At 40.1% G+C, this 26,419-nt stretch overlaps 1 protein-coding gene across 3 annotated transcripts in view; it reads left to right on the forward strand.

The window, feature by feature from the left end:
- GRK5 (G protein-coupled receptor kinase 5) overlaps nucleotides 1–26,419 on the forward strand; it is a 236,380-nt gene that overhangs the window by 183,081 nt on the left and 26,880 nt on the right. For all 3 annotated transcript variants that reach the window (XM_089510030.1, XM_089510029.1, XM_089510031.1), the window contains exons 5-9: nucleotides 7,648–7,748; nucleotides 10,940–11,032; nucleotides 18,739–18,802; nucleotides 21,156–21,296; nucleotides 22,304–22,494. In XM_089510030.1, coding sequence (XP_089366156.1) covers nucleotides 7,648–7,748; nucleotides 10,940–11,032; nucleotides 18,739–18,802; nucleotides 21,156–21,296; nucleotides 22,304–22,494 — 590 coding nt within the window. The remainder of the gene's footprint in view (nucleotides 1–7,647; nucleotides 7,749–10,939; nucleotides 11,033–18,738; nucleotides 18,803–21,155; nucleotides 21,297–22,303; nucleotides 22,495–26,419) is intronic.

Genomic DNA, 26,419 nt, shown 5'->3' on the forward strand with positions numbered 1-26,419 from the left:
GCCGGCGGAGAGAGCCGGCCAGGGCCAAGGAGGCCTCGCTACAGCGAAGCCTCCTTGGCTCTGGAAGCCCTCCCGCCGGCGGAGAGAGCCGGCCAGGGCCAAGGAGGCCTCGCTACAGCGAAGCCTCCTTGGCTCTGGAAGCCCTCCCGCCGGCGAGGAGAGCCGGCCAGGGCCAAGGAGGCCTCGCTACAGCGAAGCCTCTTTGGCTCTGGAAGCCCTCCCGCCGGCGGAGAGAGCCGGCCAGGGCCAAGGAGGCCTCGCTACAGCGAAGCCTCCTTGGCTCTGGAAGCCCTCCCGCCGGCGGAGAGAGCCGGCCAGGGCTAAGGAGGCCTCGCTACAGCGAAGCCTCCTTGGCTCTGGAAGCCCTCCCGCCGGCGCCAGCGACGGCCCCAGCCTCACAGAGGCCCGCTGCCGCCGTCTGAGCCCAATTCGAGGGCTCCGGCGGCTGCAGCGGGCCTCCTGGAGGCCGAAGTCTCACGCGACCTTTTCTGTGGTCGCACGAGACTTCGCCTCTGGGCACCGCCATTTTTCGCCCAAAATGGCGGCGAAGTCTCGCGCGACCTCAGAGAAGGTCGTGCGAGACTTCGACGCCATTTTGGACGAAAAAATGGCAGCGTCCAGAGCGGCAAAAAGCCGCGGCCGCCGGTGGTGGCGGCGGCGGCAGCAGCAGCAGTCGGCGCCACTCCAACAGCCTCCTCGGGCCGCATCCGGCCCGTGGGCCGGAGGTTGCCGACCCCTGCCTTAGGGGCTTGATCCTTTCAGTACCAAGTTAGTTTGGTTGGTTTGTCTTCTTTTTCCCAGGCATTTAAAAGCATATTTTGAAAATATTTCTGCACTTTAGGGATTTTTAAAAAATGGTATATATATCTTCTAAAATACTGTATTAAGAACTATTTTAAAATTTGGTACATCACAGAGGGTCTTGTTGGGAATTATTTTATTATCTGCTGTTGAGCTTTAATGTTGTATTTTACATTTTGGTTTTATGTGGGTTTCTTTTAATGTATTTTTATACTTCACTGGCTTGTGAGCAGAATGTGATTTTAAGCCACTGTTATTGAACAGCATATAAACAAGAGGTGCAGATGTCATTGCATTGCAATGCCCATCAAGCACCTGGTAGCATGGCTAAATGGGAAGGATGATGGCAGCTGCAGTCAGTTAACATTTAGTAGGGTACAGTACAGGTTATTTCAACCCAGAATGAATGCTGTGAATAAAAAAAATACAATTTTCAATGATGCTGTTGGAATCTTGGAGCATAGATGTACAGTCCTATAGATGATAACTCAGTAGTAAATTCCATTGAGTTCAGTAGGATTTAACTGCAAATTGTGTGGGATTACATTGTGAAAGACTTCAAATACTTGTTGTAAGCTAACATTTAGTCCTGCTTTAGGCAGATAGATGTGGCTTTGGTGAGTGACAAATATACAGTACAATGACAGCTGAGCTATGTATCGGTGTGCTTTAGATGATTGCTCCTTATTTGATGTGCAGCTTAAGACCATTTAAAAATCACCAGGAAGTCAGCTGTTTATGGAAGGACAGAGATGATACAGTGTGCCTGCCAAACCTAGCACTCTGACATGCAATAAAAATCCCTGACATGTTCTAATTCTTTGCAATAATATAAGAGAAAATAAGCAAATAAAAGGAGCTAAGAAAAGAGGAAGAGAGTTTAAAATACGAGCCTATGCAGATGATATAGTTTTGATCATTGAAGACCCTCTGAAAGGGGTACCAAAGACATTGGAAGTTATAAATGAATTTGGTCAATGTGCAGGGTTTAAGATAAACAAAAGTAAATCGGCGCTTTTAACAATAAATATGACAAAAGAAAAACAACAGACACGTCAAGAAATAAGTGGAATACAAATTCAAAATAAAATAAAATACATTGGTATAAACTTAACAAAAAAAACCTAATGAACTTTGACAACAACTATAAACCAATTTGGCAAGAAGTGAAAAAGAAATTGGAAAAATGGTCAAAACTATATTTGTCGTTAATGGGGAAATTGCACTTTTGAAAATGAACATATTGCCTAAATTACTGTATCTGTTTCAGAATCTCCCAATTATATTAAATGATTTGGTATTTACTAAATGGAAACAAGAACTATCTATATTTATATGGGCAGGGAGGAAAGCAAGGATAAAATGGAGGTTTATCAATGATGAATCTGAAAATATATTATCATGCATTTAGTTTAGAGTGGGTGCGGGAATGGATATACCTGAGCAATGAAAATTTGTTAGATTTGGAAGGTTTTGATTTGATTTTTGGATGGCATGCATTTTTGCGGTATGGGAAACTGGAACAAACCAAACAATTAAATGAACATATTATTAGAAAGGCATTTTTAAGAATTTGGAAAATATATAAGGGAAAAAATATATAGGGAAATCCCAGACTGAGTATCACCGCAAGAAGCTTTCCTAAGAAGGGAGAAATTAAAAGGGAAAGAATGGTTAAGATATAAAGATATGATCAAAAGAGAAAATGGGAAATTAAAAATGAAAAGCAGGGAAGATTGGGGCAGGAAGGAATGAAATAAATTGGTTCCCCTACCAACAATTAAAAGAAAGATTCTTAATAGATACAAGACAGGAAGGTAGAGGAAGGAACAAGAAGAGCTGGTTTAATGATTAGCTGTTAGAAAATATGATAACGGATAAGTGGAATAGGAAAGGGGGTATGGGGGAAAGAAATTTTTGAATGTATATTTCTTATATTATACAATCTATTGTACAATTTAAAAAATGTTCTCAATAAAATTTAATTTTAAAAAATCCCTGACATGTTCTGTTTAGGGATAGCAATTGCTCTTAGATATTACTTATTAGATTATCCCTTTGAAATGAATGTATTGTAAACAGCAACAGCATCCCAGTAGGTAGAAACATAGGCTATGATCCAGCATTCAGTTCAGTGGGGTTAAGCTCATTAATTTAAGCCTTGTATTGAACTGTGGTCCCTCTTTTATCTTGCATCTGCTGATTTAGGTTTTCTAAAGTATGCATGCACACACACAAACGTATATATGCTGAGAGAGAGAGAGAAAGAGAGAGAGGTATAGTGGTTTGGGTATTGACTGCGACTTTGGAGACGAGGGTTCAGTTCCCCGCTTGGCTAGGAAACCCACTAGGTGACCTTGGGCAAGTCACACCATCTTAGCCCCATGATAGATTTGCCTTAGGTTTGCCATAAGTCAGAAGTGACTTAAAGACACAAAACTGTGTGTGTGTGTGGGGGGTGTGTTTAGCTATTTTAATTCATAAACTTTGAACACGTGTCTAAGATCTTTGAAAAAGAAAAAGTCTCAGTGTTTGCAACTGAATAACTCATGCAGTGCAGAAAAAAGTGAAAAGAATGAGTAATGTTGGTGTTTCAATTATGCACTAAACTTTCTTTGGAACTATAAAATATTTACTAGGTTACTTATGCTGATTACACCACTTGGAAGGGCATGCCTGATCTCAGCTTGTATTTATAGACCTTCAGTAGCTGTGCGGAGATTACATAATTCAGTCTCTAGGTGGCAAAAGACTTCATTGTAACTGGCTGGAGTCAGGAGTTTCATCTTGCTATTTTATCCTTGTCTGAGAGAGAAACAATAAACTTCTTTAGCATCCTGACCTGTGTGCCCCTTGAGACTTCCATGACCATGTAAGTGAGCATTTTTTGAGGGAAGAGTGATTATTTCCATGTGTTTTTTTAAAAAAAAATAAAATGGATTGTGCATACCATAGTGGAGTCAAAACAATCCTAGGACTTGAAAAAATTATATTATTGAACTTTGTTGTTATTATTATTATTATTATTATTAACCTTTATTTATGAAGCGCTGTAAATTTACACAGCGCTGTACATGCAATCTTTTAGTTAGACGGTTCCATGCCCTCAGGCTTACAATCTTGTGTGCCTTCAAGTCATTTCCTACTTATGGCGATCCTAAAGCAAACTTATCATGGGGTTTTCTTGGCAAGAGTTGTCACATTGTTGGACTACAACTCCCAGAATCAACTTGGTAGCACTAGCTGCCAGAGTCTGTGAACTGAAGCCCCAAAAATGTATTTCAAAGCTTTGGGTCATCCATATGCGCAAATGTAATGCATTAAGTAGAGAATGCAAGTGTTTTGTAGAGCCTTGACTCACACTGATAAAACAAATACTAGATATGCCTGAAAGGGATCAGAGAGAGAGATTAGATCCAAAGTAGTTTCGAGGGGGGGGGGGATGAGTCTAAGACTGTCTCTCTCATGAACTTGCAGTGGGAAAGGGCATGGAAGCCTCCACTGTTCTCTTTTATTTTGGATTGTGCTTTTTTTGTTATTATTATTTTAAAGAAAACTAGAATGAATCCCATTCTAGCAAGCAAGAATGTCACAAATTTTAATATCTAGCAGCGAATACTGTAGAGATTGAAATCAGTTTATTTCTGTTCCTTCTCAGTTCTCATGTGTACATTTATAAAAACTCTCCTCCTTCGTTTTTCATTAATGTGTTTTGCCTTTAAAATAAAAACCCACAATGCAGCATCCAAAGAATGGTTACAATCCAGTCCATCTGCCTTAGGGTGAGTCTACTCCAGGGGTCGGCAACCTCCAGCCCGCGGGCCAGATGCGGCCCGCGGGCACCTTTCTGCCGGCCCCCGGTCCCTCCTGCAGCCAAAATCGCCGCCGATTTCTGAGGCTCCGGCCGCCATTTTGAAGGGCAAAATGGCGGCGCACATTAGGAGGCCCGATGCAGCCTCCAGAGCCCTGAAACGGGGCTCCAGGAGCTGCACCGGGCCTCTGGGAGGCCTGATGCGGCAGCCGGAGCCCTGAATCGGGGCTCCAGCAGCCACACCGGGCCCCTGGGAGGCCCAATGCGGCAGCCGGAGCCCTGAAACGGGGCTCCAGGAGCCGCACCAGGCCTTCAAATGGGCGCCGCCCACCTCCCTCCTGGCTCCGCCCTCCCTCCTCCCTCCTGTAAATGGAGGGGAGGGAGGGAGGGAGGAGGAGGAGAGAGAGAGAGAGAGAGAGGGTGGGAGGGGGAGAAGAGAGAGGGAGGGAGGGGAGGAGAGAGAGAAAGGGTGGGAGGGAGAGGAAAGAGAGGGAGGGAGGGGAGGAGAGAGAGAGAGAAAAGGTGAGAGGGAGAGGAGGGAGGGAGGGAGGGGAGGGGAGAGGAGAGAGAGGGAGAGGGTGGGAGGGTGGGAGTGGGAGGGAGGAAGGGAGAGAAAGAAAGTGGTTTGAGACAGTGTGCATGCGTTTTTTGCTGTTTTGTGGCCTTGCCTAGTTGCTTCCATTCTTACAAATATTGCTATTATTATTGTTGTTGTTATCCTTTGGTATTCTCTTTGCAAAATCCCCCTGCCTACATGGACTTGCTTGCTCTTTTCTGGGTTGAGACAGTGTGCATGCATTTTTCCTGTGTTATGGCATTGCCGGCCCTAGTAGCTTCTTTCAAATATTATTATTATTATTATGCGGCTCCGCCCCCGGAGGGTGGAAACTCCGCCCCTGACATGTGGCTCCGCCCCCCGGATAGTGGAAGCTCCGCCATGGCATGCGGCTCCGCCTCAGAGGGTGGAAGCTCCACCCCCCATGTGCGGCTCCGCCCCCAGAGGGTGGAAGCTCCACCCCCGGCTTCGGCCCCCCAGTTGTCTGAGGGACAGCAACCCGGCCCCCGGCTCAAAAAGGTTACCTACCCCTGGTCTACTCTTTACTGTAGAAATAATGAAGTTTGGCACCATTTTAATTGCCATGGCTCCATCCTATAAAATCCTTGGGTTTGTAGTTTTGTGAGGCACCAACACTCTTTGGCAGAGAAGGCTAAAGACATTGTAATACTGCAAACCCCAAGATTCCCTAAAATGGAGCTACAGCACTTAAAGTGGTGTCAAACTGTACTGTTTCTATAGTGTAGATGCACCCTTAGTCCTGGAATTGTAGATGAGGTCTTCTCACATTAAAAAGTGCAATCATCATATGCTTCAGGCATCTGGCAACTTCAATAAGCAAGACCCTTAAACAAGCATGTTGCTACATAAAACCTTAGTGAAGTCGAAGGCTTTCATGGCCGGCATCCATGGTTTTTTGTGGGTTTTTCGGGCGATGAGGCCATGTTCTAGAAGATTTTCTTCCTGGCATTTCACCAGCATCTGTGGCTGGCATCTTCAGAGAATGCTTGCCTGGAAAAAGTGGGTCTATATATACTGTGTGAGCCTGGGAATGCAGGAGTGATTTGCATGTGTATTGTTCTGTGCTGATGGCCGGCCTCAGGCTGGGAGGCTAATGCAAAAGAGGATTAATGTCTGCTAATTGGTGATCATTATCTGCTGGGAACGCTCCTGACTCTGAGTGGTTTCCCAGTCCTGAGGAATAGCAAATTAAGGACTCAGCAAATGCAAATCTTCTAGAACATGGCCACATAGCCCGAAAAACCCACAAAAAAAACCATAAAACCTTAGTGATTTTCATTTTTCTGTCAATTGCACGTCCATCGTTGCCACATTTGATGAAGACATGAGTGAGAGACTTGGCTGCCCCCAAGTTGTGGAGCTCCCTCCCATGGGAGGTCCATTTGGCCCCCTCTTTTCTTTATCTTTGGGCAGACCTTTGTTGTAGCAGATGGAGCTTTTAATGGGGTGTACTGTGTTTTTCACATTCTGTTTTAACAATTTTAACGGTGTTTTCAACAGAACTGTTATTTACTTGTGTATTTTTTTAGTATTTTACTAATAGTATTTAGCTGTACTTTGTCTTAATTTGTTGTAAGCCACCTTGAGTCTTGTCATAAGAGAAAGATGGGATATGAAAAATACAAACTTTCACATCATTTGAAGAAGTAGAGTCATGACTATGAAAGCTCATGCTACCAGCTTTCTTTCAGTTAATCTCAAAAGTGCTACAAGAGCCCTTTGCATACTGATTTTCTAGACTAACATGGCTATGTCTTTGAAACTTTCATGTAGATACAAAACTAATCCCCCCAGCACTCCATGTAAAACCAAACTCAGATTACCAATACAAAACAGGTGCTAGTGCTGCATATTGAGGGGCCCCCTAAAATTGTAGAAGCCCCCCCCCAAAAAAAAACACATTAAAACAAACAAAAAGGTTTTAAAAGAAAACAAAGTGGGTAGCCTGACCATGCTGACTGCCAAAAGTGATAAACTAAATAGAAGGTATAAATGGAATCATTTACTAGAGACTAGGAACAGCTGCCTATCTGGAACCTTTTGTTGCTGGCCTACCCATGAAAATATGAAAATATGAAAATATGAATTCAGTTTCCTGTAATTAACTGATACCTTTTGGAATTTTTTTTACTTAGGATTCTAGAATATCCCATGTGTTGTACAAATGGGGTTTTCCATTAAAAGAAGACATAAATCCTTTAGTTCGTCTCTATTCAAGCTGGCTTCCTCTTTAATGAGTTTTCATTGCAAGTAAATGCCAGATTCATGTGACTTAAATTTTTCTAGGAAGCAAGGTTATGTTTGTGTTTTAAAGCTTGTAGTCATCAGTCATATGAAGATAAACTCTAGTGAAGTTTTAAGACTGGGAGTATTTGGTTGCCTAAATGAACTTGGTTATCAAGGAAGTGTTTTCTCCTATCATAAGATATGTTGATGATGTTTCTTTGCTTTTTCCTAGTCTCCAGTTTATGTAGCAGAGGTCAGCCAGGATCTTGTCCAGCAGAGTGAAGAAAAACTTGAAAACAGCCCCTGTAAAGAGCTCTTCTCACCTTGTGTGAAGTAAGTATAGTGTGACAGCCAAATGTCATGTTATATTTTGGCAGCTGTCCGTGCAATTAATTTCTATTAAGGTCTTGGTGAGAAAATTGATATTTGTTTCAGCTCTTTATTTGATGCCTTAAACTCTGGGTGGGCAACACATGGCCTGTTATTGATGTGTTCTCCCCGCCAGACTGTTTGTGTGGCCTCACAGCCCTCCTGCCACTGGCAAAATTCAGCAGCAGACGAATTTTTAAAGTGCATTTGCCGCTTAAAACAAAGCATATGGGAAGCCTCCAGGAAGTGCAGTTCTCTTGCAAAACAAGGTGTGTGTTCCAGCAGGCCTTCTTTTAAGCCACCAAAATAAAGTTTTCAGTGGCCTCCCTCCCACTGCTGTCATCAAATTCCATCAGCACAAAGAAGCAAAGAGGTGTCTTGTCCCCAGCAGATGCTGGGAAGGTGAGCAAGAATTGGCCTTTGACCCTGCCATATTCTCCCACTGTAGTGTAAATGCACAGAAGTGGGAGGGAGGCCTAGTGGTGAGCTTAAATCCTGCCTGATGTTTATTTATTATATGATATGCAGAATGCAGTGAGCTGGGGCCAGATAAGTAAATAATAAATAACTTTACCCCCTCTACACCATTCTACAGGTTGTTTGTATGCTAATGATAAAAAGCGAACTTATATTATTTGTTTACTCATTCAATTTATATTTTGCCTTTCTCCCAGAAATGAGACTCAACATATAGTTTTCTGTGGGACAGCTTCACTTTCCATGAAATACCTTTGAGTATGCCCCTTTTCAATTTCTAGTTTCATTTCATTCTTTTCTAAGGTCAGGTGTAAGAATTGTGAGGCCCTCCAGATGTTGCCAGACTGGAGATCCCAACATTCTGTATCATTGGCTGTGCTGGTTGGCGATGCTGGTACTTGCAAAAAAAACCTTCCAAAATCTTCTGGAATACAGCACATGATTCCCCCTAGCACTACAAGGGTTTCGTTTGGAGTAACATTATCAAGCACTGTAAAAACTACAGAAAGATAAATGCTATAAGCACAACTTGGTGGCATTGCATAATTGAATGGAGAGTTTTCCTTCAGGCTGCTTTTCATCCTAGCATGGTCTCTGAGCCAGATGTTAACAATACTATCATGCACCTGCAAGGTAAACACTTTTTTCCACCCAAGCATTTTGATAGACTTTATTGCTCAATTGTGTAAATTTTGTCTAGTCTAAGTATTCAAATTTTACTTGCTGTTTTTTCTTTTTGAATTATGCTTTATGCTGGTTTGAAACCTAATGTAAGGAAAGGTGGCATAAAAAGCACTTTAAAAAATTAAAGAAATCTGCAGTTTCATATCCCCACTTGCTTGGGAGGAAAACCTGTTGAACAATTGCATTCAAGGTTCTGACTCTATGTTTGACACACTTTACTTTTGCCTCTTATCTATCTTTAACTGCTTGAAGAGTTTTTTCTATCCTCCATTGAAGCTTCTGTTTCTTTTTGGCTGTATATAGTGTCTTTTGCATTCCTCCCTGACAGTGTCCCTGGCTTCATTCCAGAGGTCTTCTTGTTCTCAGTCAATTAGGCTTAATAGTGCAAACCTATTCTTCACATTATCTTTAAATTCTACAGGGAAGTTCTTCATGTTTTATTTCAGCATGATGTTTAGTTCGGTGTTCATATATTGGATTTATTCTAATTTTTGATATTAGTAGTTCATGGTCTGTGCCACAGTCTGGTCTTGTTTTTGCAGAGAGCATGGAGCTTTGCCATCTTTACTATTGTATTACATTACTACTGATATTGAAAGGGACAGAACCAAACAAAAAGACTCCATTGTTGTGCATCTTGCCATCTCAAAAGAAAAATAGGGAGTCTACATCCCTTTGTAGAGAAGGGCCCTTTCACACCATGCAGTTATACCACTAGTTTATCTGCGAAGGCTTCATCCTATGGAGTCCTGGGAATTTACGGTCTGATAAGATGGCAGAACTGTTTGGCTGAGAATTCTAAACACCCCTCTCTGAAATGCAAATCCCAGTGTGCCATAGGATAGAACTATGGCTGTTAATGTGGTATCATAGTGCTATAATAGTGTAGCGTCAAAGGATCCCAAGTTGCACAGAGTTGTTTCAAAATAAAGAAAAAATGAGTGAATGTCAAGTCAGCATGGATAACTTGGAGGGCTGTGGCACTGAAATTCACATGTATTGTATCATCTTTTTGTTTGGGAAAAGGCTTATCAGTTTTGAAGGCTTATTGCAATTCTGTGTGAGCCTCTCTATTCATAGATTTGCATCTGCAAACTGTGGCTCTTGTATTTATCCAGATAGCAGGGCCCCGAAAAAGCAGCACTTCCAAAATGTAGCGATTACTGAAAGCCATCCCCATCAAGCTTTTGGCGGGACACCTTCTGTTACTCCTATGGATATTTGCAAAATATATCCCTCTATCACCCAATAAATCTGCTTATGTGTTTAAAATATTTTTTCTCCTGCAATTACTTGTATTTTGCTCTTTGTTGTGGAGGAAATGAGAATTGTTTGTGACATTAACAACATGGTGGTTCTGTCACGGTCATTTTATTTGTTTCATATATAACAATATAACATGTGCCAGATGGATAGAAGTCTTATAAGTAATGTACAATTTACAAAGCTAGGCTTGAAAGCTGGTGGTCATTCCTTTGGTGTGTGGTGATTTAAAAGCTTAGAATTTATTGTAAAAGCATACAGTATGTCAAAGTGAACAATTAAAAACCAAACTGAGCTGTGAAAGACAGCCCTTTAAGAAATGAGCTTAGTTGTGTAGCTGAAATAAACATGTTTCGCCTAGCCTATGCTTAGCTACTAGAAGTGCATGAAGCCATGGTGCCTGATTTGTTTGTATTTCATTAAATTTGTCAGTTTTAAAGTCATAACTAGAAAACTGACCAGTCAAATAGAAACAGTAATCACTGGTTGATTGAATATGTTGAAATTAGTTATCAAATGTCACATCCAGACTTCTATTGACATCAAACATTAACAATGGCAATATTAACCTTCACAGAATTTTATACCGGCCATAACATTGTCTGTCTGTCTGTCTATGTAAAAACTAGGGTCCCTCACATCAAAGAGAATGGAATATTTGTTTCTGTTTTTTGTAGTGAAGCTCATGATTGTAAAATGTTTGTCATGTTTTCTTTTTTCATCTGAGACAGATCTGTGCATGAGTATTTAAGTGGCGAACCTTTTCAAGAATATTCAGACAGCATGTATTTTGATAGATTTCTCCAGTGGAAATGGCTGGAAAGGTAAGTGTTACATATATGATATAAGATGGGACGTGGGAATGACTTGATGTAGAACAGTCCTTTCAGCATTTGTGAGGGAATCAGTGTTCACACGTTTGGCCTCAAGAACGTAAAAAGAGCCCCACCAGATCAACACTAAGCCCTAGTCCAGTTTTCTCTTCCTCCTCCACCTCTTCTTTCTCCTCTCCCTGCTCCATCATCATCATCATCATCATCATCATCATCATCATCATCATCATCATCATCATCGATATCCTGTCTTTCCCTCAAGACTGGGACTCAAGGCAGCTTACACATTAAAAATATTACAGTTAAAAAAACATATAAAAAGTCATATTTAAATGGAATGTGAATATTATATGTGAGGTTTTCCATAGACAACAAGATTTTTTGTGATAAGTTCAAACTCTAATTTTAAATCGAAAGACTGTACTTGCCATTTCACATATATCCTTCTGCGTTCTCTTTGCAAGCTTAAATATTTAGAAATCAGCAAAGATCCATGCAAAGTTTAGGAAAATGCAGCAGGTTTCACCAGAAGTGTTAAACATGCTTTAATGATATGCAAAACCAATGTCAAGACTTTAGGCCTGGGCCCTATTTCTAGTGCTGAAAGGATGCAAAGTAATTTAAAAAGTGGAAAACACATTTGAACATCCACAGAGTGCCTTTTCTGTTGCCAGTTTTAACGTTTATTATTAACAATCCAGTCCAAACAATGTAAGAATTCAAAGAAATTTTTAAAAACCATTTAAAGAGAAATAACAAGGATTCTAGATAAAACACATGGTCTCAGTTTTCCCTATTTTGAATTTTACTTTGTTGCCAGTGTCTGAGAAGTAAGGGAAGTCCATGGGCCCTCTCACATCACACAGTCACAGCACTGCAATTTCACCTTAACTGCTGTCATCCTATCCTCTGGAATCCTAGGATTTGCAGTGTTGTTGTTGTTGTTGTTGAGTGCCTTCAAGCCCCTCTGACGCAGGGTAACCCTATTGTAGGCTTTTCTTGGCAAGATTTATTCAGAGGAAGTTTACCATTTTCAAATATTTTTTATCCTTACTTTTTATAAACTATCATTTGTTTATATTCTCCAATCTGCCTGTACATGAACCTATGTTGTGTTTTAAATTGGAATTTTGTAATTGTGCTGGCCAAATGGCTGTAATAAAGTTGTTGTTGTTCTTGTTGTTGTTGTTGTTGTTGTTGTTATTATTTTCAAATAGAGACCACAACTAATTTTACAGTTAGGCTACAATCCTGAGCATGCTTATCTGGCATTTACTATCTTCTGAATCAAGGGGGTGATTTCTTACTTCAAGGAAAATACATGTGAATTTAGAGTGTTAATAAAGTGCATTTTTCTCATAACCAACCAACCAACAAATAAAATCAAACTTTCAAAATAATTCTCCCATCCTACACATATACAAATGTAAAAAAATTATCCAGTATAAACTCCCATAGTTTGGGCAACTGTTCATCAGTTAATAATTTAACTTCTGGTTTTCTAAGAATCAAGGTATCTTTTGGGGGCTTTTTCATCTTAACAAAACAATAATTGTGAAGTCGAAGGCTTTTATCACCGGCCTCCATAGTTTTTGTGAGTTTTTCGGACTATGTGGACGTGTTCTGGAAGAGTTTATTCCTGACATTTTGCTAGCATCTGTGGCTGGCATCTTCAGAGAATGTTGGCATGGGAATGAATGGGGTATATATACTGTGTGACCCTTGGTTGAGAAGAAATGATTTACATCTGTCAGGTCAGAATGCACAGGGAAGCCATTGAAATTTACAAACAACTGGACAACTTCAATAGGAAAGAAGAAATCCTTAAAGTAAACAAAGTTTGGCTACCAAACACTAGAATCAAGACCCAGCAAATGCAAATGAAAACCACCCAGGATCAGGGGGATTTCCCAGAAGACAATGGATCGCTAATTAAATGGACACCTTGAGGTCTTGCCATTCACCAACAGACCAACACACACAATAACATGTAAATTTGTTCCTCTCAACCAAGGATCACACAGTATATAGACCCCACTCACTTCCATGCCAGCATTCTCTGAAGATGCCAGCCACAGATACAGGCGAAACGTCAGGAATAAACTCTTCCAGAACATGCCCATATAGCCCGAAAAACCCACAAAAAACTACAAAACAATCATTCTCTCCTGTTATTATTTTTTTTAAAAACGTTAGTAACATAAATAATACTTTAAGAAACACAAATATTTTCGCTTCACTGTGAAGATTATGTACAGAAAAGATGTAAGCGCCCCCCTCCTCCAAACACATACATCTGAAATTTGAAAGAAAGGGAGATGGGTGTAGTTTCTCGTAGGCTTGTGTCCCTTTCACATTCACAATTTAGCACTCTTGATATGGGGATTTTAAAAAGGACATTTATGGGGTTTGTGACCATTTTCTCAGAAACTTGAATAGCACCTCTTTCACTTTGAGTTTTGAGCTTTTCCGTTATTTCTTTTTCTTCTTAAAAAATTGCAAGTGCTGATGGTAGTATCCCACGTTATTAATGCTTTTGATAGCTACATTAACATACTGCCCCCTAGTGACTGGATTAGTAGTGACAGGAAAACTGTGAGTATTTACTGACTTGCTTATTAGAGAAGTGATGGGATTGTTGTTGTTTTTAAGTTGTTGGAAGGGAGGTTTGGCAGGAGACAAAAACAGGGAAAAATGTTTTTCCATTAAATCACAGAAATCAGGCTACAGATGGAAGTTGAGTGACTTGGTTCTAGATGTAACCTTTTTTCAAAATTTCTTATGAAAAATATAAGCCAATTAGCTCCACAGTCAATACACCAGGGAAGAGGAAGTGATGACCCTCCAGATGTTGATGAACTATTAGTCCCATTATCTGTTGGTTGTGTTGCCTGGGGCTAATGGGAACTAGACTCCAACAATGTCTGAAGAGCTCTCTCGCACTGCAATACATCTTCAATGAAGAACTCATAGACCAGTAGGAAATGAAATTACAAATGTGGCTGTTCAGTTTTCCAACTCAGCCCACATTCTTTTACTGAACTGGCTCTTTAAGTAACAGGAAATAACAGTATGGAGATCCACCTAAATCTACAGGGCATCAGCCCAATATTTTGATGATCTAGTTGTACTCTTCTATTCTATTTAACGAGGATGGAAAATTAAAACTTCTTTTATACTCATCCAATCGTTGCCTAAAGTGAATCAAGCATTAGCCCCAGAAAGGGAAGAATGTTTGGGATAGAAAAGGCATATTTCCTTTGCAAATATGTATGTACCCCTAGACTGTGAACACAGTCCTTTGAGGAGAGCATGACCCCCATCTAGGACCTGGATTAGGGGCCTCTACTGTGAGTACCTCCGTTTTGTCTGGATTCAGCTTTAGTCAGTTTTTCCTCATCCAGTCCATTGCCGCTTTAAGACATTCATTGAGAGGAGAGATGCCATCTGTAGTGAAAGCTGTAGACCGAGACATGGAGAAATATATCTGGGTGACAATGTGTTAGGCAGCTGCTATGTAGTCCTGAAACATCACCTGAAAACTTCTTAGTTTATTTCTGCATAGGACTTCACCAGTGATGATATCTCACTTCTGTCTTCCAGACATCGATTCAATACTCTGTGCAATCTACCACACTAACTTTGCATTTCACAATGATTTCCAGAGCTCTGTATTGCAGCTTTGCCTTAATAAATCTCTAACTCATCACAGAAAATTTTTACAAGCATGTTACTGCATGTTTGCTCTTTTTTTTCTCTCTCTCTCTCTCCCTGGAATTCTAAAGTACAGATCTGGTCTCACTGAGACCTCGTGGCCTTCTTGGGAGATAGTGTAGCTAGGGGGAATTGGCACAGTCCGCACACAGGGAAGGAATCATGAATGCTATGCAACATGAATCCTGTGATTCTGATTATGTACCAAAATACCAGCCCAGGATATTTTTGGCCCTCTACATTTGTAGCTTTGACTTTTGCAGATTTTATTATTTGCAGATTTGATGTATATGTCCTCTCTCAGAATCTCTAGGTCTTCCTGCGTGACTTTATGGCCAACTTTCATCAGAGGTTGCACTGGAGAACCTAGAGATTCCTAGAGAATCTTTGTACTAGGCATTTGGAGGTCCTTCAGCACAATTCTATTGTCAACTTCCAGAGGATGGTGACCATAGAGTTTAGATGGAGGACCCAGCTATTCCTAGAGGTGTTCTCATGTTTTAAAAACCAGTGTTTTTTTATTTGCGTTTTTTCCACTTTCAAGGGCTCCTGTATCCCTAACCACAGCAAATGTGGAGGGCCCACTCTATCTTAAAAACTGTGCTTGCCTTCTCTATACAGCTCAGAGATTTAGGATGTTAATAACAATTTATCAAGATCCTGTATCAATGTGGCATAGTGTAAAGGAGTTATTGATTGATTGTATTACAAAATCTCTTGTGGTGAATGGCAATGTTCAGAACCAAATGCACATCTGGATGCCAATGGCGGCTGGTAGCTTCCATGTCTGTGGAATGGTGAATCCACTCCAGATATGTGCTAATATTAAAAGAGCTCTCCATGGTGCTGAAACCATTCAGGAATAAAGTCCAATACTTTGGAGAGCACATTTAAACCTTGCAATAAAACCTGGAGTGGATTTACTGCTTTACTGGCATGGGAGCCACCAGCCACCACTGTTGAATAGCCACCTTGAGGTGCAATGCAATGCAATGACGATGCAAGCTCCATGTGCTCTGAGATGGACAACTGTTTATTAGGTTCTTTTAAAAAGCCCAATGTATTTCAGCCTCAGTAAGATAAGACCTTCTTTAGGTACTAGAAACAAACATAAGTACATATATATTATAGGTATTAAAAAGACAGGCATAGGTAAAAAGGTAAAAGTTTCCCCTTTGACAAGGTTGTCAAGTCACGTCTGACTGTAGGGGATGGTGCTCATCTCCATTACTAAGCTGAAGAGCCAGCATTATCAAAGACTGCACAGAATGCTGTTACTTTCCCATGGAGTGGTACCTATTTATCTAGTTGTACTTTTACATGCTTTCGAACAGCTAAGTGGGCAGAAGCTGGGACTAGTGATGGGAGCTCACTCTGTCACATTGTACTTGGGACTTGAATTACTGACCTGCCAATCTTGCAGTTATCAGAGTCAACGTCTTACCCACTGACAATCCTCAATTAACTATAACTCATAAATCACATGGGAATACATTATTTTTCATATTAGAAATATACATACCCTTCAACTGAAATCAGTGAAGTTGAGAATGCTCCCCAAAACACAGGACCATTGATTATAAAAACAACAGATTTTACAGTATTTCATTAAATATACATATTCCAGGTAGTTGTTGAAAAGAAATAGCCAGTGATATGTGCTGGAATCAGTCACAGGGAAATGCAATCTCTCCAGGTGATTGCTCAGCCCATTCCCGGCATTATTGTTCAGCCATGTACATTATATTACAATCATTCTCTATAGCATTTAGATTTAAGATTGTATGTACAGATCTTGATTCAGACCTGAGGGCACCAAGGATTTCAATTTTAGAATCCATTTCACCACTTTTTTTCCTTCCGAATATATTATTTGTTATTATAAATTCTTGCTATTACCCCAAAATGGAAACCTGATACAGAATGTTGCATTTCTTCAAAATGACGAGCTAGAGAAGCCCCCACCCTTCTATTTTTCAGATTGCAGGGATGTTCTGTTCTACATTCTTTTGTATGCTTAAAACTTTTAACTTTTTTACTGTTTAATTAGGCTATTTTAATTTTTTAATGTTGTTTTAATGTGTTTTTATATCATGAGCTGCCTTGGGTCCCTTTTTGGGAGAAAGGTGGGATAAAAATAAAATAAATAAGATAATAAATGAGTCTGTAAGTCCTTCCCACATAAAGGGTTTTTTTCATAAACATTGTGGGTTAGATAATACAAAGTAGATTTTATCTAATTACTTAGCCTTATATGCTAAGAGGAAATGTAGAATGTTTAGTTAACAACTGCAACAGAAGAAAGCTACAAGTCTTTCATTGTGTTTACTATTAGTATGTTCATAGTATGCATGCTAGTATATGTTTATCAATGTTTGTAGGTATAAGTATGTAGAGAAATCTTGTAGCACCTTTTAGACTAACTGAAAGAAAGAGGTTGGTAGCATGTAATGTAGGTATAAGTAGTAATTGAATGTTTGTTTACTTGTTTGTTTTTGCTTTTTCTTTTCTGTGTTGGTGTGTATCTAACAATAGTTTCAATAAACTAATAAAATGTACACAAACTTTGTTTAATGAACAACATTATTAAAAAATATTTTGCATAAAATTACCTTCAGGCTATATGTATAAGGTGTATATGAAAAATAAATGAATTTCATGTTTAGACTTGGATCTCACCTCCAAGATATCTCACTACATATATGTAAATATTAAAGAAAATAATAATCCTAAATCCGAAGCACTTCTGGTCCCAAGCATTTTCAATAAGGGATACTCATTTTGTATTGGACAAAAATGTCCAAATGCTTTTGTAGAAGAATTTATGCAGAAATAAGAAACCTACAAGATTCTGGCCATTATGACACAAACATGACATTGCTAAACAAGATAGTTCAAGTTAAGTTTATTAATGCTTAAGCCAAAGGCCATTCGCATAATATATATTTAAAACCAATCACAAAATTTTAGTATTGCAAAATACTACATCAGTTAATTAAATAATTAACATCCGAATCTTATACTTTAGATTTAGATTTAAAAAAGCAATTCCAAACGATTAAACAAGATACTTCTTGTGATATACCGAAGGGCTGAAGAGTCATTTTACAAGACAGAATTTAATCCTCCCTGTCTATTGATTCTTCCTTTCTGCTGATTTGACTTTTTTGTTGCTTTTTACTTATCCTTCCCTGTATCATACTGTGGAATATAGTGCTGCATGGAAATATGGGTTGGAGATAATTTGTGTGAGAGAATAAATGGGCATTAAAAAAGGTTAAATAAGCTTTCTAACTCTTTTGCAGATTCTTCTTCTTGCCCACAGTTGAAGTTATTATGGCAAATGGGGCTTGGGAAACCATATTTGTCATGGCAAATGGTAGTTCTACCAAGTTGTACAGTGCTTCTGCTGCATTTAAAAAGAAGGATGTGATGGTACAGCTTACATGAAGCCATTTCCTGCTACCTGTCAACTTCCATTTAGCATGTCCAACAGTAAGGGATTGTTGGAGAGCCACTTTCCCCACCCTGATCTAGAGGAACACTAAGTAACTAAGAAGAATGGCATCCTTTGAGGAATGTAAATCCATGTAAAATAGGTGGAAATCAAGTAACCCTCCAGACGTTGGTGGATTGAAACTCCAAGCTTTCCTCCAATTGGCTATGCTACCTAGGGTAATGGGACTTTCTATCCAGCAACATGTGGAGGGTTTTACAATTCCTGCTCCTATGCAGAATTTGAATTCTAGTAGTAGCCACCATTGTACTATACATTATTATGCTGATAACTGGCTAACTTTTCCTTTTCTGTGTTTATTGAGGGCCTCTGAATGAAATGAGCTACTATAATGATTAGTTAACAGGAGGAGGTGATTAGGAAATGATTTCATTAAATCAGCTATAGATCTGCATTTTTAAAAATAAACAAAGTGTTTGGAATATTATCTATCTTCTCACTCACACTTTTTCTTTTATACTTTCAGACAACCAGTGACGAAAAATACATTTAGACAATACAGGGTATTAGGAAAAGGTGGTTTTGGGGAGGTGAGTAATTTTGAAAACCTCTGTTAAAAATGTCCAGGCTCAATAACTCTGACAGATTGAGCATGAAAATATCAATGACTACTCTTCTTTTTTAAATGAGATGGGAATCCTTATACTTGACCCAAATGTGTGTGTGAAAGAGAAAGAGAGAGGGATGGCGTTAATTTTTACCTGAATGTGAATGCAAAGTGCTAGGAAAGTGTAACATGTGTGAGGCTTCACTTTGAGTGGCATTGACTTTGTAGTATGTTTCATGTTTTCTTATCCCTTTGAAATTGGTTCAAGAGAGTATTACACTTTGTATTGGAATTTGGTAGTCCATGCCTGTTGCTGTGTGACTGAACCACAGCCTGAAATTTATTTATATTTGAACTATAACTCCTAATGAGATTGCAGTCCAAAGCTGTAGACGGAAAAAGTAGTACCCTGTAGTCCAAACAAGTAACTGGGGAATTGTCCAAATAAATAGCTTTTCCAAGTTCAGGGTTCAATCCTCTGGAAATGGTGTTTGCCTTAAAGATTTATGAATGTAATTACTTTACCCAGGGCTTCCAGGCTGAACTGTCTTATGGGGAGTGCGCTCTAGAAGCAATAAAGTACAGGTGCCCCTTGCTTTTTGACAGCCTGCTTTTCAACAATCCACTTTTTTTACCCTTTTCAGAAGCATGGGCTTTTTGGAGGTCTTTAAACAGAGTTTTGATAGCCATCTATCAGATGTCCCTATTCTGCCTTGGTTGGGCCTCACCTAGAATACTGTGTCCAGTTCTGGGCACCACAATTCAAAAAAGATGTTGAGAAGCTGGAACGTGTCCAGAGGAGAGTGACCAAAATGGTGAAGGATCTGGAAACCATGCCCTGCAAGGCAAGGAGAGACTTAGGGAGCTGGGTATGTTTAGCCTGAAGAAGAGAAAGTTAAGAGGTGATATGATAGCCTTGTTTAAATATTTGAAGGGATGTCATATTGATGATGGAGCAAGCTTCTTGTTTTCTGCTGCTCCAGAGAATAGGACCTGGAATAATGGATGCAAGCTACAGGAAAAGAGATTGCACTTCAACATTTGGAGGAACTTCCTGACAGTGAGAGCTGTTTGACAGTGGAACACATTCCCTGTGAATGTGGTGGAGTTTCCTTCTTTGGAGATCTTTAAACAGAGGCTGGATGGCCATCTGTCGGGTATGCTTTGATTGAGAATTCCTGCATGGCAGGGGGTTGGACTGGATGGCCCTTGTGGTCTCTTCTAACTCTGTGATTCTATGATTCGAAGGGCCTGTACAGACAGGCCAAAATAAAGCTGCTTCGGATCACTTTGGAGGTATGCTGTTTAAATGATACATGGGTCCTAAGAGGCTAGAAGCCGCACCAAAGCCATGCTCCAGTCCTAAGGACTGCAGTGCAGCTTTGGTGCAGCTTCTGGCCTCTTAAGATGTGTGTGTCATTTAAACAGCATACCTCTAAAGTGACCCAAAGCAGCTTTATTTTGGCCTGTCTGTTTGGGCCCTAAGTTATTTAATTCTGTGGCAAGGAATAATTAAGCCCTTGTCAACCTCCTATTCATCTATGATTCCATGAAAAAATATCTAGAGTGATTGGGTTGTTGGAGCTGTGATGAAACTACCCCTATGTCAAGGAAGCAGTGCCCCAGCAAACCGCTCCTGGCTTGAGGTATGTAGATGCTGGCCCACCCAGCTCAGGAGATTATTAAGGCTGCAGTAGTCTGGCTGCTGAAAAAACCTTAGAGCCTGCCTCTGTGCTCCTGAAGCTGGGAGAAAAGTACTGATTTTATCCTACTTTGGTTGGAGTTACATGTGGTGCAAGACCTTAGGGAGAATGTCACAATGATGAGATAATAATGACAACATTATTTACATTATTTATATTATTTGTTGTTTTGGTCTCCAAAATGCCTATGGAAGCTTTTAAAAGGCTTGGATTCTTCATTGCAGCTATATCCACTCTGCACGCTAACTTGTCAAATAAGTAGGGTGGGGGAGTCAGTTACTTTAAATTGAATTACAGCTTCTCCTGACTCTCTTCATATGGTGATATGCATTATTTCAGGATGTAGCCAACCCTGCCACATTTGAAGGCCTTCCTGTGCAGCCTTGATTCTAGTCAATATAACTCACTTTAAGATCTGGAAGGAGAATCAATGGTCTCTTAATTTCTCTTCATAACCTGCTCCTCTTTCCTCCTCACCTCAGGCCTTGTATTCTAGTCCAAGTAATCCCCTTAAAAACTAAAATAAAGGAGTTGCCACATGTGAAAGAGAGACTTTGCTAATTAACTTGCTGGTTTCTTTTCTACATTCTTTCCTTACTGCAGCAATTCTTTGTTTCTGTTGTTTCCTTTCAGGTGTGCGCTTGTCAAGTACGGGCAACTGGGAAAATGTATGCATGCAAAAGATTAGAGAAAAAAAGAATAAAGAAGAGGAAAGGTGAATCCATGGCCTTAAATGAAAAGCAGATTCTAGAAAAAGTCAATAGTCAATTTGTAGTAAGTATTGCCAAATTTACCGTGGGCAACAGCTTTAGGTGACATTTCCATCAGTGAATGGGGTTGATCACAGGAGGTGTACAGAGCGTGCCTTCATTCTAACCAGCATTCTGATGTCGGCGACATATGATACTGACTGGTTGTCATTATCGTTGCGGCTACAATTGTTTGTGTGTGTGTTGCTTTGTTTGTTTGTTTGTTTTTGAAGTATCATTTCCTGGCTATTGATAGGCTTTGAAATAACTAAGTGATTTCATGGTTATTGACAGTCATAGATTCCAAGTCCCTGTGTATTGCTGGTAACAGTCTTCACCAACTGTGTAGCCTCCAGAGATATTGGGAGTACAAAAGTAAAATTCCTGCCGTGGTAGCAAAATGTACTAAATGGAATTCTTTCCATATCTATAGTTCTATGTTTATATGATTCTCATCATCCAACAAATGATCATGCTGTTGGAATTTTGGCAATTTTAGTCCAACAGATCTGAAGAATGCCAAGTTAGGGAAAAGGTGGCCTACAAGTACCTGCTAGGGCACGAAACTCCAGAATATGAAGTTCTTCATTTGTTAGGTCTTGAGCTATTGCTGACATAATGAGGTTATTTGTGTGAGTAAATAAGATCTATGTTGCAATTTAGAGAGCCTAGAAAGTACTTTTTGGAGCACAATTCTCAGAATCCCCTAGCCAGCATGTCTACTGAGGAATTCTTCAAGTTGCACTTTTAAAAGAAAGTTTTCCAAGCGCTGTCACATAAGTTTATTTCTTTAAAGTATTCATGAAAGTATGGCTCCATAGTTATTCATGGACTGTGTTTCATTGTATACTACAATAAAAAATACCTGGCCACTTTTAAACCTTGAAGCACTTTTTTATAGCTGGCAGATTTATCCAGCTCCATTTTCTTCCTTTTATTTATATACTGCCTTATCTCATTATATTGGCGCACAGCAGTGGATGATACGTACTTTTTGAGAATTTTCTTAAACTGTCCCAATTGCCTTTCTAGGTCAACTTAGCCTATGCCTATGAAACAAAGGATGCACTCTGTTTAGTTCTAACCATAATGAATGGGGGTGACTTGAAGTTCCACATCTACAATATGGGAAATCCAGGCTTTGAGGAAGAAAGAGCTTTGTTTTATGCTGCTGAGATTCTTTGTGGCTTAGAAGATTTACATAGAGAAAACACTGTATACAGGTAACTGCTGTTAAAAAATGCTTTATAAATTTCTCTGTGTGTGCTCTTTCCAAAAAACATGGTATGATCCACCTGTAGTGTTTCCACTTGTAGATATCCACAAGATTCTCCAGTTCAGTCTCCACTGTATTTTTATAAAGGAGCTTAGGGGTAACAGGGCTGGGGCCTTTGTTCAAGGCTTGAGTAATCTCTGTACTTTGTTCACAATTGACCATACTATTCAGATAGGTAGGCTTCTATGCTCATGGTAACATATGAGGAAAGGTGCTATAACTTAGTGGCAGAGTATGTGCTCTATAAGCAGAAAATGGAAAATTGGCTTCTTTGCATTTACAGCTAGAAGAATCCAAGGTAGCAGGTGCAGTCCACAGGCTTGAAAAGCTCCCCAAGCCTAGGAAAGTAACATGTCAGACAAAAGATGATTCAAGTGCCCTTCTCTCTAACATGCTGTTTTTCTAAGTTCAACATTTCTTTTACAATGGAAGAAGAACATTCAAACAAATAATTGCTTACCAGAGCTTGGAAAAGTGTCTTGTTGGACTATTAACTCCTGGAACCTCTCCTTCAGCCAGTATGGGAAGCTGTCGTTTAACACCACTACCCTGCTTTTCCAAGCTGTATTCCTTACCCAGCATCTCAGTGGGTCTACACTGGCCAGAATATTCTGGCTGCTCCCAGAGTATTCTAGCTGTTAAGCTGCCTTGAATTCTCCCTGTTATCTGGGCACTCCATAGCAATACTGGGCATCTACCCTATGTAGCTCTGGGGTGCTCCAGGTTTTCCGGGAAGATCTGGAGCAAATGGTGAGATTTTAAAAAGCAGATTAAGGGAGGGGTGGCCCAAATTCCTTGCAGGAGTACCCTTCTCACATGATGACACTACACAGTTGGTGGCCTTTGGCCTTGCATTGTGTGGACAGGGTGATGCGAGGGGCAGTAGGAAACCAATGCAAATGGCCCGTGCAGATATGCCTTCTGAAGCAGCACATTCCCAATAAGACTCCATTACATTATTTCTGTGGATGTGTAGATCAGCCCTAGGTCTAGTCTAGAAACTCCAGAGCTCCTTGTATGCCTCTTTTTTCTTTTTATCTTTTTACCATACTGAACCCATTTTCATAGTTTCCCTTTCTGGTACATAACCAGGAAATGGTGCCCCAGTGTAGTGCTTATGTTTATGTGCTTCTCCTTTCCTCTGAGAAGATTACTGGCATCCTACTGTCAATAAATATGTAGAAGAATGATACAGCACTGCCACAGGAGCATGATTTATGAGGAAATAATGGGTTTTTATAAATAGACCACAGTTTAAATCATTCATATGGTCCATGGCTGTTGTGATATTTTTGGCATTCACTTTGTCATAACCAGTATAATAAAGATTTAGGTTTTACCTGCCTCTCACACTTGTGATCTTATTAAAGTTGTTCTTTAGAAGACATCTGCTTAAAAGAATTTGGCAAAAGGAAGCTGTGAGAGTCACTCCATGAGGGTGGAGTGAGAGTCTTGAAAAATGATAATTCTATTGTACTTTCTAACCTCCGTGTAATTTTGCAAAACAAAAAACCCTGAAAGATACTTAGAAAGCTCCCTATGTTATCCTTCTGTGTAGTTCTCATGGCAGATACAGTGGCAGGATGCATCAACACTTTTGAAGGTTTTATTGGCAATATTATCATTAAGGAAAAAAGTAATATCTGATTTCAAACATGTTTTTGGTAATGGCTTTTAGAAAGACAGGTATTGTGTGTGGGTTTCCCACCTCTCTTTCCTTTGCTCTTCCATTTTCTTCATCTTTTTTTTTTTTTGCAAGAAAAATCAGTTTACATGACAATTAGAAGCAAGAAATAGTCTCCTGTCTTTATTTCCATATAGGGGGAATACAGTCACCCTCTAGATCCAACAAATTATGGTAGAGTAGCCCTACAAACCCAAAGAGCTATATTTCCATGTTATCTATCAGTTATGTATTCATTTTTGCATATCATGGTCAACATGGTCTTGAAGAGTCTGGTGAGTGTTTGATTGGGAAACAGTCCAGGAACCCAGTCTCTGAGGCAGAGGATAAATTGACATGAATCAGACATTAGGAATGGGAATACACAAAAACTGTCAGCAGAACATTTCAGTCAGTCTTCCTGGATATTCCATCTAAGAACAGCAGTCCTTGAACAAAAAAACTACGAAGGAAGATTGGAAAGAGTAACAGCAGAAATGAAATTTATCCACAGACTACAGTCCATCAGCAATGGGTTGAACAAAGATAATGGTTTTCTGCCACACTACACACATTTCAACACTGTCTAACTCCCATCCTCATGAAGGTGTTCATCACATCACTCTCTGTTTCCCACACTCATTCCTTCTCTTCATCTACAGGCTACAGCTTCCACTGCCTTTGTCCACCAACAACTGTCGACTGCCATTAAAACTGGACTTGCCGTTTCATTTCCATACACCAAAGATTTTGATTTTGAATTGACATTCTCATGCACTAATTGCATATATAGGTCTTTCCCTTTTCACTCCACCAAATGCCTCTGAGGAAGTAGACTTTAGTCTACCAAAGCTCATGCTGCCAATTCCTTTCTTTCAGTAGTCTCAAAGGTGCTACAAGATTTCTTCACATATTCAGGCTGGTAGTTATCAAGACATGACAAATGGGCCTTGGCTTCTTGATTTATGCCATTGAAAACCCACTGGATGACCTTGGGCAAGTCACATGCTCTGAGCCTTGGGGGAAGGCAAAGGCAAAGGCAAACCAGCTCTTGCCAAGAAAACCCCATGGTAAATTCTTCTTAGGGTTGCCATAAGTGAGAAATGACTTGGAGGCACACAACAAGATTCCTCATTCTAGGGTAGATTTTATTCTTCTCCCTGCTCCCTAGCTGCATACATGCATGTGAGCAGCATTGTATCTTGTAAGATAGTGCCTTTTTCCTGGATAGTTGTCACTTGTGATCATGCCTTGCCTACTGATTTAGAATCATAGAGTTGGAAAAGACCCCAAGGGCCATCAGGTCCAGCCCCCTGACATGCGGGAATACCCAATCAAAATACCCCTGACAGATAGCCTTCCAGCCTTTGTTTAAAAAACTTCAAAAAAGGAAACTCCACCACATTGCAAGGCAGCATAGTCTCCTGTTGATCAGCTCTTACTGTCAGAAAGTTCTTCCTAATGTTGAGAGGGAATCTCTTTTGCTGTAATCCTATTCCTATAGTTTTATCTCTTTTCCTTGTTTTATTCTCGGCACCTGCAAAAAACAAACTTGCTCCATCCTCAGTTTGACATCTTTTCAAACATTTAAACAAGGCTATCATATCATGTCACCTCTTAACTGTCTCTTCTCCATGCTGAACATGCCCAACTTCCTAAGTCGCTCGTCACAGTGCATGGTTACCAGATCTTTCACCATTTTTGTCTCCCTCCAGTTTGCAAAGTAGATGGATAATGAGATCATGACATCATGCTCCCAGTAGCTGCCATACAGCTGAATTTTGGAGTAACTCCTGTTCCCAAATCACCTCCAAAGCCAACCCCACATATACACCATTTATAGTAGTTCAGTCTAGTGGCTAAAGGTAAAAGTTTCCCTTTTGATGTGATTGTCAAGTCATGTCGAACTGTCAGGGGCGATGCTCATCTCTGTTACTAAGCTGAAGGAGCCAGGTTGTCAAAGACAACTCCATGGACACATGACCAGCATGACTAAACACCGAGGCACACAGACCACTGTTACTTTTTCACTGAAGTGGTACCTATTTATCTACTTGCACTTTTACATGCTTTCAAACTCCTAGGTTGGTAGAAGCTGGGACTAGTGACAGGGGCTCACTCCATCACATGGTGCTTGGGTCTTGAACTGCCCATCTGCCATTCTTACGAATGTCAGAGTCAGCATCTTAACTGCTAAGCCACCGCTAGT

The sequence above is a fragment of the Sceloporus occidentalis genome, unplaced genomic scaffold (assembly GCF_023333645.1).
Source record: "Sceloporus occidentalis isolate IW3139 unplaced genomic scaffold, rSceOcc1.0.p SCAF_2, whole genome shotgun sequence".
Taxonomy (NCBI): Eukaryota; Metazoa; Chordata; class Lepidosauria; order Squamata; family Phrynosomatidae; genus Sceloporus; species Sceloporus occidentalis.